The following is a 19,352-nucleotide window of genomic DNA, read 5'->3' as shown; positions in this document are numbered from 1 at the left end:
AAAGTTTTATCTACAGCAACCAGTTAAAACTAACCAGTAAAATAGAAATAGGAATTCTTTTCAGGAGTGTTGCAGACATATCATCTTTTCTGATACGATACAGCTGAAATCATTCCTTAAGATTTTGAAGATGTCCATTAGCCAGGTTTTCAAAAATATATATCAAAAAAATCACATTACACACATTTTGTTTAAACATTTTATTATTTTTTTGTATCGGTTTTTCTCAAAAAGTTTTCTTTTACATTTTGTTTTTGTAGGTTTTCTCATTTTTTTCTCTTTAATAATAATTTTACAACTAATTAATTAGTCTTACTTTGAAGTATACAATAACTTAATAAAGAAAAGTACGTGTACGCATTTATGATTGACAAACAGAAAATCATTTGAAGAAAAGAGGAATACAAAAAAAAACGAAAGGAAAAATGTTTACATTGAATAATTGGGAAAAAATCAATTGTAAAAAAAAGCTAACAAAAACCAACATTCCTGATTTAGGGTTGGCGTGAATAAATGTGTCAACAACAAAACAAATCTGAAAACAGATATATAGCAGGAGCTAAATGAATGATTAAACTTATCCGAAACAGCTGCTAAGCTGAGAACATTCTATCGGAAAAACAAGTTTGGGAAATAAATGAAAATATTACGAAATATCTTTTATTCGTATTTTGTTTTCTTTTCTTTTATCTGGTTGGTGGTTGTTGTTCTTGTAGTTGTTGTTGTTGTAAAGTGGTTGAAGCCATTTCATTGAATATTTTTTTTTTTTTTTTTTTTTGGTTTTAGTTTTGGATTTCTCTCAGTTTCATGTGATATGCGGCCGCGCAGGCGCAACGCGACTTTTTTGGCCCTAAAATGGCGCTAATTGGGATTTTTAGCATTTAAAATAATATATACATATACATAAATATATACATTTGTATATATATATTCATATAGACAGACTTTTAAGTAATTTTGTTTGTTTGTTGTACTTGCAATTTTGAGAGCGTGCATTGTAAAAGGTGTTGTGAGTATGTGTGTGTGAAATAATTCATAAATATTGCATCAAGAGTTGTACATTTAAATAGAAAAACAAAATTAAGAAAAACAATATATATAATATGTATATACATATCACGCTGTGTGGCCTAGACGATTTCGTTATCTTCTTTGTTATTGTTATTCTTCATTACAATTATTATTATTCTTATTTGTTTGTTTTTTTCTTTTTGTTTTGTTTTGTTTTTTGAGCAACTTGCCAAGTCGCGCTGTGCGTCGCTTTGCATGTTCTTCTCCTCCATTGTATTTTTCTTTTCCTGCTTAAACCAACAATTTCACTTGCATTTTTTTCATTTTTTTTTACAAATACATTTTTTTTTGTTCATTTCCATTTCTCTTGCTTAAATCGTTTTTTAAAAAATATTTCGCTATAAAAATATTAGTTGAAAAATAAGAAATGTTCTTTTTGTTGTTTGTTGTTGTTATTGGTTGTTCTTGTTGTAGTTGTTGTTGTTGCTGTTTTTTGGGGAATAGGCAGGCGCTCAGACAATGCTTAAAACATTTCATGTGGTTCCTTGTTTTGCTTTGTTTTTGTTTGTTTTTTGTTTCTTGTGTTTTTACATTTCATTTTGTTGCTGTTCAATATTTTCGCACTGCACAGTTTTTGTTAGATTTATTTTACAATTTTTTTTTGTTTTAGTTTAGTTTTTAGACGTTTTTTTCTTCTTTAATACATATAAATACTTTCTTTCTCTTCTCTGTAAAAATAGATCAACTTTCTCTTTTTTTTTTTGCTCATTTTCGTATGTTTCTTTTTTTAAGTTTTTGTTTCGTTTCAACAAATTTTGCCAGTTTTTTTTGTTTTACAGTTTTTTTTCTTTCGTTTACATTTTTTTGTATTTTTGTTTTCTTTTTTCTGGAGAGATTTCGTTTTCAAAAAGTGGTTGCTCCTTTTCTGTTTGTTGTTGTTGTTGGTTTATTTGATGTTGTTGTTTCGGTTTTTTGTTTTGTTTTGTTTTTCGTGTAAGTTTAAATGCCTAAAATGTAGTTAAGATCTAACATAACATTGGATATCAGTTGTTGTTTGCCTTCCATTCTTTTGTTGTTGTTTTTGTTGTTTAGCTTTATCTTTATCGTTATCGTTATGTTTAGGTATACGTTTATCTTTTATCTTTTTGCTTGGCTTAACAATATAAATCTGCGTATGTAGATTATGTTTATTTATTTTAATTTAATGGTTTCTTTATTTATTATTATGTTTTACTTGTGGCATTCGCCTAAAAATGTCTTAGTTATAATGAATGTTTCTTTCTTTTCTTTTTTTCGTTTTGTTTTGTTTTGTTATATTATAAACCATTTAATTGTAGTTACTTGTGGTCGAGTTGAGTTTATCGGAAGGGAAGAGGTAGGGACTACGGACAATAGATGTGGCAAAATGAGCTGCGCGTGTTTCGTACTGTTCATGTTTAAAATGATGATAGTAGTGTTGTTGTTGTTGTTGTTATTGTTTTGTTGTTTTCGTTTTGAGGAGCTCTTCAGTTGGCCGCGCTCATCAGTTCGGAGAAGGCGTTCTCCAGACAATTCTTGAGTTCAGCATAGGAGACAATTAGTACCGATTGCTCATCGCGTGACATGAGTTGCACCTACAAAACAGTTAATAAATTAAATTTATATTTTATATAGAAGTTTAAGTCCCAGCTTACACGCTCGATTGAGCCAGCATCCAGCTTGTTGAGGCATTGTACAATGTGTGCGTGATCCAGCCAGGGTCGGCCATCCTCAGTGACGGAATGGAATAAAAAATCACGGAATAATTTCAGCATATATCTATCACCAGTCTCTGACCAAGTGCAGTCCAGGTTGAAGCTGCAATAGCAAGTTGTTTGGAGATGAGCAAAACACTCTTCATATCACTTTTGATTATATATAGAAACATACTCGGGTCGCTCGTTGATGCTGTTCAGTTTGACCAGTATGCGATATAGACGACCGTTCTCCATCTCCTTGGCCAGCTCATCATCCTGCATGTCCACTTGGGCCTGCAGTGCATCCAGTTGCGTATAGAAACGTGCACCAATCATGGGCATCAGATCCGTTACAGTGCGGCGGTTATTCGTGGTGAAGAGGTAACTGCAAATATCAAGAATAATATGAGAACTGACAGCAAACAGAGCATTATTTAAATGCAAATACTTACACAATAAAATTACGTAGATCGGTGGAATAGTTGCGGGTCACCATATCAATGCTGGACTGTACATTATCGCGCTGCACCGACTGCAGACAGCGACAGGCCAGCGCTAATACTAAACGACCCAAAGCGGTAAGATCATCCTAAAGAGAGAAGAGCTTTAGCATACTCTGTTATGATATAAATTTAGAATATTACCTGCTGATGCATGTTGACCAAAGCCAAAGGATTTGCCGCATTCGGATCAAACTGCGTGATATCCGAAACGCAGCAGGAGCTAAAGCGCACACGTTTGCCGGTTACTATAATCTTCGTGGGATCCAATATTCTATCGAAGCAATAATCATGATTAGAGAGAGCTTTAAGAGAGCATTTTAGATAAACTGAACTTACTTGCAGGCCAATCCCGCCTGGTGTATGGCCCGTAAGCCGGCGGTAAGTTGCATGATGATGGACCAAATGGTCGATTCCGGCAGCAGAGGTCCATTGTTTGTGCGCTGCAAGTTGCTCTTATGACTGCAGATGAAGAAAAGGTTTGGTTGATTAATTGATAATAAAGTAAAATGTGGGATGTACTTAAAGCTAGACAATAGTATTATACTTTAAACTTAAGTCAGTAATTTTCTATTATTACTTAACTATATATAAATAAATAAATAAAAAGGTTAAATGTCGATAATTGCACACGGCAAGTGGTACAAAATTAATGAGGCAATTAAGGGAAATGTGCCATTAAAATAAAACATATTTTGGGCTTATTTGCATTTAAATTTAAGGTGCATTTTACATTTCAAAGTCTAAGGTCTAAGTTTATCAGTTGATGTGCGTTTAACTGATAAAATTATAACTTTTGATAAAAATACAAACTGATCGTTTAACATTTTTCCTGGACAGATAAGTATGTTAACTCTATTCAACAGCTTTTTGTGACTTTAAGCAATTCATTTTGTACATAGAAAACAAAAAATTTGATGATCTATGCAATAAACCGCAATGTGCAATTAAATTTAATGTATTTCAGTGAAACAATATATGTTTATACGAAGACGAAGACTTTAGCAGCCAGTTCTCTCTTTACTCTATTTCTCTCTTTACTCTCTCTCTTTACAAAATTTAATATAATACATAAATAAATATAGATACTAAACTCTATTTTGCTAGCTTAGATATGAAATTAAAATTAAGTGTAGGTAGAATTATCAGCATTATAAATGTGCAGTTAACTGCGATGAATTAATTTTTAAAGATTTGGATCACTTGCGATGTTTTAAGTTATCTTGAATATAGAATTAAATGTGGGTATCATTATCAGCACCATAAATGTGCAGTTAAATGCAAAGCACTTAAATTGAAAGATTTAAAGTATATAAACAGTATCTTATCAATGCAATTATCAACACTATATATTTTTCGATAATTGCAACTCAAGTTCATTTCAATAAAATGAAATGTGCACTTAAAAGCAATGCTTTCAAGTTAAAATATTTAAGGCAACAAAATAGTATCGATTTACGTTTACATTCAGTAGTAGACTAAGTAAGCAAACAGTGCGGGGCACATTTGATTTTATGCTCCTATCATAATGGATTCATCCTGAATGTGCAATTAAATATCGAAGCTATTATCAACATAACATATTTGCAACTATGTACTTGCAATAAACGCAAGGTTAAATATTTAGAGGAAATAAATTGCATTTGACGCAATAATAATTTGTTTGTTCAATTATATGATATCAATACTATAAAGTTCGCTTCCAAAATTCAAAATAGCATAAATTTTCATTTCTATCCTTTTTTGCTTGTCTTATATGTTAACTAATGTTTGTTGTAATAAATATTTCAAGAACTCATTTTTAATGTATATAATTCAGTTATTTCCCGGCGTAATACGTGTTACATTGGGATGTTATGGTAAGCGGTTGTGTTTTATTAGTAAAATTTGTTTCACGGTAGAATTTTTGAACGTATCGCGGCATCAAACTCACCTGAAGGGGCGCGCCTCGCCTTGGAATGGATCTGTGTAGCCGTTGGTGTCTGGCGTTGGCGTAAAGTATTTGGCTAGCAAGGTCTGTGAGCCGGGATAATAGTCGTAAACTAATACTAATGCTGTGAGAGGGTAAAGGAGTGTGATTAGAAGCGAACATTGTGATATATAGTTTTGCTAGACTTACAGTTATCACCAAATGCTTTTGTTGTAAACACCTCGCGTAGTTGCACCACATTCGTGTGCTGCAGTTTCTTCCACATCTCCACAAGCGTCATGCACTTGGTGGACTGCAAGCGAAAGCCTGTCGAGGAACAGAAATACAATTTAGTAGAGTTTCAAGAGTGAAATAGATTATTTAACCAACCGTGTAATCTTCTCAGACAGTACTTGAATCCCGTGCTATTGTGCGTGGCCCGGTAAGTGCTCGCTGGCAGCGTTAATTTGGTGTGCATCGGCTGCACCGGCGGCTCCAAGGGATAAAGGGCATGATAGTTGTCCACCTCGAGGGGCAGAGCATGTTGTGCCGCCTCCGCAGCATCCATGATCAGATTGGAGATCTCGTTGCGGGCAAGAAGATCGCTGCGCAGCTCGTCGGGCATAAAGAATGCGGACTCGAGTTGCGTCTTCGGTTGCATGGCGATCACATTGGACGCTGGTCCCGGATACACATGTCCCCCAGCATACATGAGTTGCGGCGGCACAGCACTCAGAGGGGCAACCGCATTGACAACGCCATGGTGAGCCGGATGAGCTGGATGCGCAGCATCCACCACAACCGAATTGACCACGGGCTGATTGTTGGCTCCATTGCCAGTGGGATAAAAGTAGATGGTGCCGCCGACATTTTCCTGCAAGAAAGAGAGATTAATTAATGTACACTCTAATCAGTTGATAGTCAAGAGACTCACTTGATGCACGCTCGCTGGCAATGTTGTGGGTATGGGCGAGGCACCGTGCGGTGTCATGCCGTGTGGTGGCGACTTTTCGCCACCGATTAGCGCCGCCGTGGGCGAATCCTGTCGCATCATCGCATTGCGCGCCTTCAGCGGCGTCTGCTGGGACATGCTGCTGACAAATGGCGCCGCTGCGGGATTTGGCGGTGCACTGCCACTAATTGCTATCGGCGCCGACGAGTTCGTTCCACTTCCCCCCGTTGTTGCTTGTGACTGTTGTTTCTGCGGTTGTTGTTGTTGCTGTTGCTGCTGTTGTTGTTGTTGCTGTGACACCGTGGAGACGCTTGTGGTTTTTTGCATTGAGAGTATGGAAGAGTTGCTGCCATTTACCGTCTTGCTTATGCTCACGGATGCAGCGGCTGCCACCGATGATGTGGACTGAGTGGCTGCAACGGTTGCTGCTGCTGCGGCGGCGGCTGCTGCTGCTGCGGCTGTTAACCCATTGACGCCGTTTAGGCCATTATTCATGTGATATGGTGCGTAAAAGTTGGGAGACGAATTGATGCGCGCTGGAATGAATTCGGGCGATTGTGGCGTTACCTAAATTAAGAGAAAAACACACAATTTAGTTGCAGTTCAATTCAGTTCAAATACATATTTGCTACCAATCAAACCAAACCAACTAAACACACTCACTAAGACAGGGGGGAAGAGGAAGGAAGCTACACACACACTAAGGGGAATTTGTTTTTTTTTTTGGTTGTTTCGCCTTTACCTGAGACTTTTTATTAACTGCTAGGGGCGAGTCCAAGTTAAGGAGTGAGAACCCATTACCGTTAACGTTACCATTGCCATTGACGTAGCCCGTCGTCGTTGTGGCAATATTCTGTCGATTCTGCGAGCAGAGGAGACACGAGAGTCAGAGTCAGAGACATGCCGCAGAAAACCACACAAATGAAAACAATAAGTGCGAAAGAGAAGGAGATAGAGAGAATGAAAGAGAGAGTCATTGATAGGGGAAATGTGTATTTGTGTGTGTGGGAGTTGTTATAAATATGTGTGTGTGTGTGTCCGTTCGCGTTGTTCACACATTATCTTATCTGCAATTCACAATTCATTTTTGTTTTTTTTTCGAAATGACAAACGACACTTCAGTCGAGAGGGTTGCCTGACCTCCCTCCCCTCCCCCGTTCCCCTCTACACTCCGCTCCACTCTATCGTGTTCCGTGTTTACATAATTCTCAATTGATTTTCAAACGTTAAACTAACGACTAACAATCAGTTTGTTTATGTACTTATTTTTTGTTACTCTTTGCCGAGGTTTGAGTCCATAGAATACAGTTGTTAAGAGGTCATATACGACTTTATTTTATAGAGCTTATCAGATCTAGTTATAGAGTTGCTTTAATCGGTTAAATACTTCACATATGTATCAAAAAAAAAGTTTAGTTACATCTCTTAACTCCATTTCGTTCACATTTCGTTTGCAAGTTTTTTTCTTCACTTTATTTACTCTCACTTTTGGGTTTGCTCAATTAATTGGTCTACTTTAGCTAAAAGTAAACTGCTGCGCAATCAGTTTTTAATGATCATCACATTCAGCACTTGCTTTGCGAATGTTTATTTGTATCTTTTTAGTCAACATTGCATGCTCTACACTTTGGAGAGAAGCATATTGACTTCGTTAAGCAATTGGTAACATAAAACAGTTTAACAAAAAAAAAAGGTTGAGGTATCTTTTTAAACTACTAACTATAAAAACATCTCTCTGCATTTTTTAAAATGTCTTGTTTTTCTAAAATTTTTATTATATTGATTATCTTTAAATTCAAAAGTCGCAAAAATCAATCCATTTCTAAACTTTTTTGTTATAAATAAAGGTTTACTTATAAAATAAGTCTTTTTTCTTAAAATTTTCTAAAAATTGGAAAAAAAAAAACTGCATTCCAAAACAAAATTATTGTAAGTAACATTTACCTATAAAATGTTTTTTCTTATTAAAACTCTTAAAAAAAAAACTGTATTGAGGATTCTGAAACGAATTGGTAAATAAGTAACGTTTGCTATAAAATGTTTCTTCTTATTAATGTATATTATACTAAGAATTACTAAATAAAAAACTGTATTCAGAATTCTAAAATAAATTTATTGTAAGAAACTTTTATCTATAAAATGTTTTCTCTTATTCCAGTAAAATATTCTAAAAATTACAAAAAAAAAAAATCGAAAGCTGTATTGAAAAATCTGAAATAAATTAGTAAGTATGTAACACGTTTACCTATAAAATGTTTCTTGTTATTCAAGTAACATGGTAAAAAAAAATTAAAAAGGAAATAACTGTATACATCATTTTAAAACAAAATAATTATAAGTGACATCCCCTCCAAAAATTTCGGAATATGGATAATCTTAACTTCAAGAGACATTTACGAGCACTTTGCCTAATAAATTTGATGAACACTCTCTGAATACGTAACAACTTAATGAATTAAAAAGTTTTGACACCTTTTCAATTTCAGCATAAAATGACTCAGAGGGAATGCTAAAAAAGAATTCCAAGAAAAAACATGTGAAATGATGAATCACATTTGATACGATTTTATTAAGCAGCAAAGTAAAGTGCTACGCAATAAGAATACCCTCTATATGGAATACTATAAACTTGAATTATGGTGATAAGTAATCAAATTTAAATAGTTTATATGATTTATTTTCAATATGATTCATAGTAAGTAAAGTCTTAATTTCACTTGAAGGGTATTTCGAAATTTAGGGAATTTCATATTTCAATCTTCGTTTTCTAATTTAGTCAACCGCAACGAAAAATGTGTAAAATCCATGCAGTAAACGCAAATTTGATTGTTAATGTTTTGTATCTCAATGTGCAGACATACATACATATTTATAAAAATCATATACAAGTGCGTGTAAATGGCAATTTAAGTGTATGAGCGCAACAAAAAAAGTCGGTCAAGAGTACAGATACATTGCAAATGGATTGAAATTAAATTGTTCAAGCAAATTGAGTGAAAACAAATAATAAAAAAAAATACATACATAAAGCATAATTAAAAATACAACAATCGCAGCGCTGTCAGCGAACAAGCTGACAAGGAAAACAAACTTCAGACTAGGCAATCAAATATGTGTGTACATAACACACACACACACACACACACACACACAGACTTATGTAAATAGATATGTAGGTACATATGTATGCATGCCTGTTTCTGTGCGCATATCTTGTCTCGTCAATTAAACAGCTGTTCTTGCTCTTGTTGTTGTTGTAGTTGTTGTGCACTACTTACACACACACACTCTTATACTTGTCATAGTTAATAAGCTAATTTTATGGGTGACGGGGGCGTTTGGGGGCAGGGTCAGACGTCAAGTCAGTCAGTCGTCAGCGCCAAGTAAAATAAACAATTGTAAGCATGACTCTCCAACTGTTGGCCAAGCAGCAGTCATGTTTGCTTATGCTTGAGTGCTTGTCAAACTGTAGCAACAACACTTACCATATAAGTGGCGAGTTTACTCTCAGAGGGTATTCCATTAGTGGGTGAGAAGAAAATTGGATCCATAGCAGCCGTATCTGCAAAACGAAAGAGAGAGAAACCAGAGAGAGAGCGTGATTAGAAATCAATTAAATAAACATAAATAGATATTTTCCATGTGTGTGTGCGCATTAAAGAAACACGCGAGTGTGAAAGAGAGTGAGAGAATAATGGGGGTGGGGGCAGCGGGAATGCAGTTGAATGTTTGTTGATATTTTGTTTTGTTTTTGTCGCCGTTATCGATAAAACGATAACGCGCGCGCTTATTTTTGGAGCACTCACAACACACACACACACACATAAAACCTCAACTGTGCTTGTGTTTGTAGTTGTTGTTGCTTCTTGTTGTGCTTGCTTTTTAGAGTATGTAAATAACAAAAGCAAAGACGCAATTCGTTAAAATTCTCAGTCGGCGCGTAAACAACAACACAGGGCAAAAAAAAATACGCAAAAATTTTAATGACAAAATTCAACGTTAAGCGAAAACCTGTGAAACTTGCGCCTACCAAATGGAAGGTGCGACTCCTCAACACACTCTTCCCCCCCTTTCCACACCTTCCCCATATGAATTGAGCTAATTGGTCTTTTCCTTAATCCCATCTATTTCTGTACCAGATATTTGCATACAAAATATTGTTGCACTTGTGAAAAGTAAAACATATAGAAAGTAAAACGAATTTAGCAAAAACCAGACACAGAATGTTTGCAGCTGTAAAGAGAGAGAGAGAGAGAGAGAGCGTGAGAGGGAGAAAGGAAGGGAGGGGAGAGTGAAAGGGGAGGCACATATGGGCCAATGCCTTTTGGCAGCGCAAAAAAATAAGTAACAATATTTTATTTAAGACTGCCAAACTATGAAATACCCCGCTTACAAATTTTAAAATTTGATTATTATAAAATTAAATTACATTTTTTAAACTTTTGTAATGGAAATTCCCCCAAAAAAAAGTTCTAAAATTTCAAGTTGAGAATAAACAAATGTTTGCCTTATAAATGCCATGCATTATTTTTGAAAACCAGTCGCTGCCTAAAGCAAGTTTAAGTAATAGCCCGTCTTATCAGCAGCTTTCAATCACGCTTCAATTAAGAAACTTCTTCGAACTGGTTCCTTTTGGGATTTGAATTTCTTTAAATGTTATTGGAACATACCCAAAGTCGTCTATGGGGAATATAAGGTATAAAAAAAGTGATATTGGCCTTGAAAAATTTCGTGCATGTATTTAGCAAAAAAAAAAAACCAAAAAAAAAAAAGCGAGAAAAAAGGCATACATAAATAAATAAATACAAAATTTCGCTGTATGCATGTGTTTTAGCTGTGTTGGCAATCACTTGTGCTTTCTGCTTTTGCGGTTTACTCATTTAATTTATTTGAAAAGCGCAAAATAAAATAAATAAAAGCAATTAATTGAATGCATGTGATGTTGTTGTCTGATGAAGTTAATAATTTTGATTGCGCAGCGTAAATATCACATCAATAATAATAATAAAGTCATTGCACAGTTGAAGAGCTACAATCAGGTGTTGTTTACCATTTGAGAGCGATTGGTTAGAACTTACTTGAGCATGGCCAGTGCATGTAAAACCGGTATGAACAAGTTACGTTTTCTGCTGCCTCACAAAACTGTACGTATTGGTATATGTATATGTATATGTATATACGTTATATATGTATATATGAAGGTACGCATACGTGTATCTGTTGAACGTTTTCACTTTACATAAATTGACTGCTACTGGCAGTTTGTTGGCATGACGTCGGCAGAAACAACAACTATCTATAGTTGTTGCTGCTGGTTTTGCGGTAAAAAACAGACAGCTGTGTTTTGCTTCAAAGATCACGAACGCGTTCATGAAAACATCACACACACTGGCGCAACGAAAAAAAAAAGAAACTTTAACACACACTTCAATTAAGTGAAGGGGGACTACCGTTGTGTGTGCGCGATGATGGAAAGGGGGGGAGTCAGTTCGTAGCAGTCGCTCATATGGCGCTGAGCCAAGCAATCACAATATTATGTCGTTATGTCACGTTGTATAGATGCGCCCGCTGTTAAATATTGTCTGTTTGCTGTTGTTGGTATGTGTGTGAAATGTAATGTAAACGCTATGCAAAGCTCTTCGTCGTGTAAGCGCAACGATCGCGACAAACGAACTGCGCGGCAGCACGGCGCACAGTCAACTGACTAGAAGAGTGCGCAGGCGGCAGCAGCGGAGGTGTGAGCCATTCAAGAACAGAGAGAACGCGTGAGAGCGTAAATCGAAACAGAGAGAGCGAGCGCGTGCTGCAGCAAGTGAGAGAGCAGCAAAGCGGAGATTCTAAAACTGTATGCAAGAATGGGAGTGCGAGTGTGTGTGTGCAGTGGGTAAACAACAACAGGCGCAACTACAGCTATTTTGTTTACATTTCGTTGCGTTGTGTTGTGTGTTTTTGTTTGCTGGCAATGCAATTAGGCACAGTTTGAGCAGCACTCAAAGTGCAAATGCAATGACCCCTTGCTCATGATCATGATCATGATGTGTTGGCCATTAGCACCCCATTTTCTCTGTTTCTGTTTAATGCCCCCCAAAAGGGGTGTGTTTGCAGTGCAATGGTTTATTACATGACACAAAAGTATCTATATACGTTGAATGTGTGAGTACATTTGCCCCGCAATTGGCATCGGCCGTTGTGTTATCAGGCATTAAACGCCCAGCTTTAGCTTATATATTATATAGATAGGTGTTGTTTGTATACTGCAACGAGAGAGAGGGACAAGAGCGGTGCACGTGGCTCACTACGTAAGCTATCAGTGCAACAATTTACAATCTGTCATCACAAAATACATAAAGTACAATATATATACAATATACACGCTTATAGACTAGCTATTTTATCAATTATCAGCACTATCACTTCACTCGTTGTCGCAAAACCTTGAGCCTCTACATTGCTTATCAATTCTATTAGCTTATCTGTCCTGTAACTTGTAACAAAAGGTGATTTCAGATTGATAAAGAGCTTTTAAGCTCTGCTTATAGCTCAGCTTTTATAAGCTGATTAATTGATTCTGATATTTTCGAGTGCGTTTTGTGTGCTAATCGAATGGAAATTTAATAAGAATGATTGACCATGGGGTTTTTTTCCAAATTAGAATAGAATCTAACGAAAAATCAATTGTGTGCATACTCTGTAACAAACAAAAGAAAAAGGGTAGCATAGAATATTATCATGGTATACATTTTTGTATTATTTTATATATTTCCATATTAAATAACTAAAAGAAAGTCTCGTTCTATAGAGTATCTACTAGTTGCTCATGCAAAACTTGCGCCATTTCTAGTTGTTTATTATGACTATGTTAATCAATTACTGAAATCAATCAATAACTGTGCCGTAAACGTATTAATTTTCACACAGTCGAGCCGCCCTAGAGCCAATTATTTTGCTCAATAAATTGCTTTTATGTAATGCTCGAACATTTAATGATCTACTAAGGAAACTTGAGCTGTAATTTTATTTTTTTCTCCTGCTAACACAAAGTAAGGGAACCGCTTAGTTTTGATTTATAGCCATAGTAATAAAAATTACGTTTACACATAATACTACGTTTAAATACGCTCAAAACTATCCAATAACGACTATTTTGTTGAATAAATTGTTTTTTAATAATGCTTTTTTTTTAGTTTTTTATATTTACGGCAAATCCAATCTCTTGTTAAAAAACACGTTTCATTGTAAAAATATTAGTATAATACGATTATAATAATACGTTTTAATACAGTCAAGCTACTATATACCCAACTATTTGGTTCAATACATTTTTTAAAATACTTTTACCTCTGAAAATCCGACTTTACATTTATTTTATCTTTAAACCAATTTGTTAAAGTAGAAACCCCATAATTGGATTGTACTTTTAAATTAAAATCACGTTCGCATCTCAAATTTCTTTTACTATTCTTCTAATAAATTCTTAAATATAAATATTCGTATATATGATGCTTCAACAATAATTTTACTAAGAAAACTTGGAGTTCCTATACTAAATTTTTTTGTATTTACAGATCCAATCTCTTCACTCAGTTTTGATTTATAGTCACGTTCCACTGTAATATTAACATAATACGTTTTTATAAACACGGAACCCAGCTGACGTTTTGCAATTGTCATTTTTTTGTTCTTGGTCTCACCAAAAAGTTGGTCAAAGAACCGTTTCCATTCTTTATTATGGTTATATAGTATGGTGTGATCTCAGTGCACGATATTGACAACCATATTGCTAGCTCTGTCTCTCTCTTGCTGTTGTTGCTGTCTCTGTCAAACGGGGCTTCGGGTTGCGGTGTTAATGTATGTGTGTGAGCAGAGCGCTGTCGTAAGGCGCCAACGTGACCAAAGACAAGTTTGGTTGGTTGTTGTTGTTGTAATTGTTGTCAGCGCAGGCAGCAACAGCAACAGTTTTGACCCAATTCACTCTCGACATTCAGTTCAGCGCGAGTTCAGCTGTGAACAGAAAAAAACAGCTGTGCAAATGTTGAGCGCGCGCATATTGAGGGCGCCAATGGGTTAATGAGCAGCGAATGGGCTGCTTTTAAAGCTTCAAGTTAATAGCACGCGGCGCGCATGCGCAACAACAAAAACAATTGCGAAAATATGTATGTGTGTGTGTGTGTAATATATGCAGCAACAATCTAGGCCTAAGCCTACTCAATGCGATTTCAACAGCGTTGTTGCTCGGCAACAACAGCTGAACAACAAAATTCGAAATAAAATTAAATTTTTCGTATTTCGAAATGCGGCCAAGCGGGTGACAAAAGAAAGCGATGCGTAGGCGGCAAAACTGATGAGTGTGCTAGGGTAGGAAGGGGGCGTGGTGTGAGAGAGCAGAGAAGGTTGGCAGCGGAAGCGCAAATGGGCAGCGAGGCGCAAAATGATATGCCGACTAAAGACCAAGCGGCGGATAGCGGAAAAAAAGAGCAAATACAAATAAGAAAGCAGCAGTCGCGTTGTGTGATCAACTCTCAAATACCTGCACCACACATATTTGGAGCATTTACACAGTATTTTCGCTTGCTTTTACGCTGCTTCATAATACCCCGCTAAAGGCTAAAGCTAGCGAGTATAAAGAGCATAGTAATAGTGCTCCATCTTTGTCTGACAGTGTCGTCTGCCCTTCTTTCACTTGCTGAGTCTGTTTATTCTGTTGCTGCTGCTGCTTCTTCTTCCGCTGCGTTGGCAGAAAACAGAAACTGAAACAGAAGCAGCAAAAACAGCGACAGCAACGGTCGACGTCCGCTCAATTTCATTTTGATTGATGTGTTTTTGCTCATTCGCTGCTGCTTCTGGTGCTGTCGACGTCGCGTCGCTGCCGCGATTGACAGCGATGCGTCAACTTACGCATTCACCTTGTTGGGGGGCCGCAAAGCAGCAGCAGCAGCATCATAATCATGCATTACATGCACTCTCTACTCTCTCACACACATAAACAGTTGACACTCTCTCGCAGTCGCTCTTTAGTTCTCTCTCTTCGTCTTGTTCACTTTGCTCTCTTGTTATGTTAATCGTTGGCAAGAATCACACGCGACTTATTCGTAAACACAAAACAAAAACACAAACACAATCACACTCACGCATATGTTAATTTGTTAGTATTAACACACATACGCATACTCTTACATTACACACATTTTACACACTCACGTTGCGGGTATGTTGAGCTCTCGTTTGCCGCGCCGTGTGGTAACGTTCGTTGCCAAAGAGTGACTAACGCAAAAGGTGAGCACAGCGCCGTTGCCGTTGAAGAAGAAACACACAAAATAAAAATAAAAAATCAACAGCAACAGCAACAACACGAGGCAGACCGACCACAAATAAAAGAAAGAAAGACAACCAAGTGCAAAAGCAAACACATCAACCAAAAAAAAATATAAAAAGCAAAACCCGGCTAAGCGTCGCTGATAATACAGTTTGAACAGCGCGTGTGCGCCAGTGCATGTCCAACTGTATAACACTAGAGATGCGAGAGCATGACGCTGCAGTTTGAACCAGTTCAAAGAGCATGTTACTCACACATAAACAAGGTCAACTACTCGCTGCGAGTGCGAACGAGATGGCAGATACTGCGTATAAATCTTAATTTAATGAAAGCTGACAAAAGAATTATGGCTATGATCGCAAAAGCAGATTTATATCGAACATTTGATTGAATGCGTGATGTAATCACGCTGAATTTGGTATAGAAATAAATGTAAAGAGTAATCGACAAGCAGATAGCGTTAAACAGTTGTTTAAATATTTTAGATTATCGTGCTCATTATGCATACATATTTAATGGGTTTGTAACACAAAGCATTAAATGCCCCATTGTGCATTTCTTTGCGGCTGAATTATGACCCTGTTTTGGGCCCAGTGGGACACGGCTGGCGAAAAGAAAACAAAAGGACGCCCGCCCCAAAATCACGGTCACAAATCTAACAAGGGTCCAAGAGAGCCAAGGGAATCCCAGCAGCAATAGATAATGACACCGCTAATGGCAATAAAACAGGCAAATGTTCCACGCACGCAGTCAAATTGCTTTATGGCCAACACACACACACACATATGTACATATACACTAACATATGGGGCACACTTCAAAGAGTGGCCCAATAATAGATGGCACAGAGCTGAGGCAAATTTTTGGCAAAATGTGCGCGGCAAACGCGGCGTATGAGTAATGCGTGGCTCAAGGGCAGCCACTTTGGCAAATAGCGAAAGCGAATGCGAATTTAAATAGCCAACGAAAAGGAACTAGACAGAGAAAGAAAGAGAAAGAGAAGTGGCAAAGGCAAATAGCCTCAGGCCAAGTCGCAATGTTAATGTCATTACGATGATAACAGATGCCAAAACAAAACAGCGAAATGAAAACAAAATGACAACAAAATATGCAAAACGCGTGCGTACAAAAAATGCGAACAAGAATGTGTTGCATACTTTGCAGCGAACATTTGAAGAATGCCCAACGAACAATAACAAGAACAGCTGCAACAATAACAAACATGGCGAGCGTGACAAATGAATCGCGCAAGCAACAAAAGAAGGAAAGAGAAGGAGTGAGGAAGATAAGAACCAGAACAAGAAAAAAAAAACTACGTTCAATGGGTTCCACATGAGCTGCTTTCACTACAGAATTTATGTGTGGATTGCAATTTTTTATTTCAATAAATTGGTTTTAATTTTAAATAGATAAGATTACACTTTAATCATAAACAAATAGATAATGATGGCTGTCTAAAAATTGTAATCTGTATTTTATTTATAACTGTTTAAAGAGTTTGATATATCAATGCGATCCACAAGAGATTCCTCAAAGGTAAACAAATTTAAAGAATTTCAATAGTAATTAAAAATATGCCATCAATAAAAAGTAAAAAACATTCCAAACTGGAAACAGCGCAAGAATTCCATTCAAAAAACTTCATCACAAAATTATCTTCGCTTCGCTAGATAATTAATCAAATAATTGATTAATTATTGCATTTTTTTGGGGCTTTGAGATTTCCGGAAATTATAAAAAACTGATAACTTGAATGGACAGCAATAACAAACTTATCTGTTTACAGTTCATAATAAATAATGAATAAAAGTTCGGCTGATAAAATTTTGCGCAGGCAAAAAAACGAAACGAGTTAAGTAAAAAAGGCATTTGCATTATTGAAAAAAAACTGGTAACTGGGCAACAGGAAGGAAGGTTTTAGTGTGTGTAGGTGTTCAGAGTGCATGTGGTGTGTGTGTGTATCAAGTCAGTTGCAGTTTTTGTTTTTTTGGCTAAAAACCAAAGTTGTTCGAGTGAAGAAAAGCCAACTTGGTTGGCTGACTGAGTTAAGGCCAAGAAACCAGTTTCAAATTGCATCCGATACGAGGCAGCTACGCTACAACGAGCAGCAAGAATAACAAAGACCCATCAACAGGTAACCCAATGCACCTACCAAACAACAGATATAGAGAGACAGAGAGAGGAGAGTGAGAGAGAACCAGAAGTCGCAACTCTCCAAGTCATTGTATTTCCGTCAGCTGCCGTTGCGTGGCTGCTGACCAGCAAAAGGAACTGGTTTTTCTTTTAGTTTTTTTTCGTTTTCTTTTGTCTTCACTATATTTTTGTTTTTTCTGCAAAGGGCAGAGGAAGTGGTTTTTTCTCTAGCACAGGTAAGTGCAGGATAAATCAAAACACAATAGAAAAACAAGTGGAACTCGTTCGCAGTGGAACGAAAATCCCTCTGCGAATAGTTTTAAGGGTTGCGATCTTAATGATCATTGCTCTCTCAATCTCACTTTATCTCTTTCTCTCTCTTTTACTCCCATGACCTGCATGCTCTTCTATAATTACAGCACTGGGGTAGATTGATTACAGTTCCCACTTTATTCTCTCGGCATTTACATGACGCGTTTATCCTCGCAGCTCTTTGCGCTCTGTGATCCATTCCATTTCATGGTCACGGCTGCAAGTAATTGCCAATAATCACAAGCTGCGCTTCGGCATCAAGAAAAAGAAGATTCAATTTCCAGAGGCAGCGCATAACTATATTAAAAAGCGGAAACAACAAAGTGGGAAAGCAAAAACACAGAGGTCTGCTCGACATTGGGATACTTTCTACATTTAAGATTGTTGTTCCTTACTGCTTTGAAATAATATTTAATTATTATAATTTGTATTTACTATTAATCACTAAAATGTTTTTCCTGTATTTGCTTTTTATATTATAACAAAGTAACTTGTAATATTCCTACTGACATTAAAATGGTTTTTCCTTATTATTGTTAACTAATGCTTTAATGAACGTTTTTGAGATTCACTTACAATCACTAAAATGTTCGCTAACACTTAAATATATTGTGTTAAGACTCTTCACTTAACAAAATGTGAAAAATTGTCTATTAAAATATTGTGTTAAGAAATTTCACTTAACAAAAAAGATGAAAACTGGTTTATTTAATTTAACTTAAAAATATATATAAGTCGCTAAACTCTAGTTAAACTATAAGAATTCTTTCCATATAAAATTGGAAAAAAAAATATTGTTCTTAGTGTAACCAAAAGAATATTTTATTCTCTTCCCATAACTCTTGCTTATAAAGTCGTTAAAATCGAGGTATTCTTGTAAAAGGACAGACTGAAAAAAAGGACTCGTGAAAAACATTAAATATGAAATATAATAAATTTCTTTTACATGGGAGTAAGGCAGCTGTTGCCTTCCCTCATTAAATTATAACACCCTTCTACCCTTTTGGGTTTAATGAGTATAACTAGAAACCGCAATAATAGAATGAAGGAACAGCGACTAGCAAACGAGTCTGAAATATGCCAAAGGTGACTTTCAATTATAAAAGCCCGAGGTGTCGCATTGGCTTTATATTTTTTTGCTTTGTTTTTGTATTTGATTTTGTGTATGTTATGTTTTGGGTTTTGTATTTGTAATTCTGTTTTTGTTTTGCTTTGTGGCACTTACCTGCCGGGAAGAAATTGTTCAAGAACGTTGACATTTTTCTTTTTCGCCTTCACACACACTCGCACACATGCACACGTTCTCAATAGCACACCAAAGGAGAACAACAACAATGTTCGACTGTGTTGCTCTCTCGCTCTCGCCTGCGTTGCTTTTGGTCCTGCTGCTGCTTCTAATGTTGTTGCTGTGCTGCTCTCTTCGACGACTGCTCGCTGATTTTTTGTTTGTTTTTGTTTTCGTTTCGAATTGCGTTTTGTTTTTATTTGTTGGGTTGCTTACTATTTA

At 36.3% G+C, this 19,352-nt stretch overlaps 1 protein-coding gene across 4 annotated transcripts; it reads right to left on the bottom strand.

Moving 5' to 3' along the window:
* Positions 1 to 1,724: 1,724 nt before the first annotated feature.
* On the bottom strand, positions 1,725 to 19,211 carry LOC132793663 (PAN2-PAN3 deadenylation complex subunit PAN3). 4 transcript variants are annotated; one of them, XM_060803682.1, is made up of 13 exons: positions 19,071 to 19,211; positions 9,573 to 9,649; positions 6,830 to 6,949; positions 6,070 to 6,654; positions 5,526 to 6,009; positions 5,346 to 5,462; positions 5,160 to 5,280; positions 3,566 to 3,688; positions 3,371 to 3,500; positions 3,179 to 3,315; positions 2,920 to 3,111; positions 2,685 to 2,847; positions 1,725 to 2,624 (listed from the first exon to the last, which is right to left on the bottom strand). In XM_060803682.1, the coding sequence occupies exons 1-13, from the start codon at positions 19,102 to 19,104 to the stop codon at positions 2,517 to 2,519; spliced, it is 2,391 nt and encodes a 796-aa protein (XP_060659665.1). In that variant the 5' UTR covers positions 19,105 to 19,211; the 3' UTR covers positions 1,725 to 2,516. The 4 variants fall into 4 exon arrangements, with proteins under 4 accessions (XP_060659665.1, XP_060659667.1, XP_060659668.1 ...); XM_060803684.1 differs by lacking the exon at positions 19,071 to 19,211 and adding an exon at positions 11,166 to 11,774; XM_060803685.1 differs by lacking the exon at positions 6,830 to 6,949.
* Between the last annotated feature and the right edge of the window lie 141 nt (positions 19,212 to 19,352).

The sequence above is a fragment of the Drosophila nasuta genome, chromosome 3, assembly GCF_023558535.2.
Source record: "Drosophila nasuta strain 15112-1781.00 chromosome 3, ASM2355853v1, whole genome shotgun sequence".
Lineage (NCBI taxonomy): Eukaryota > Metazoa > Arthropoda > Insecta > Diptera > Drosophilidae > Drosophila > Drosophila nasuta.
The sequence above is the reverse complement of the archived record's forward strand: the minus strand, read 5'-3'. Positions and strand labels throughout refer to the sequence as shown.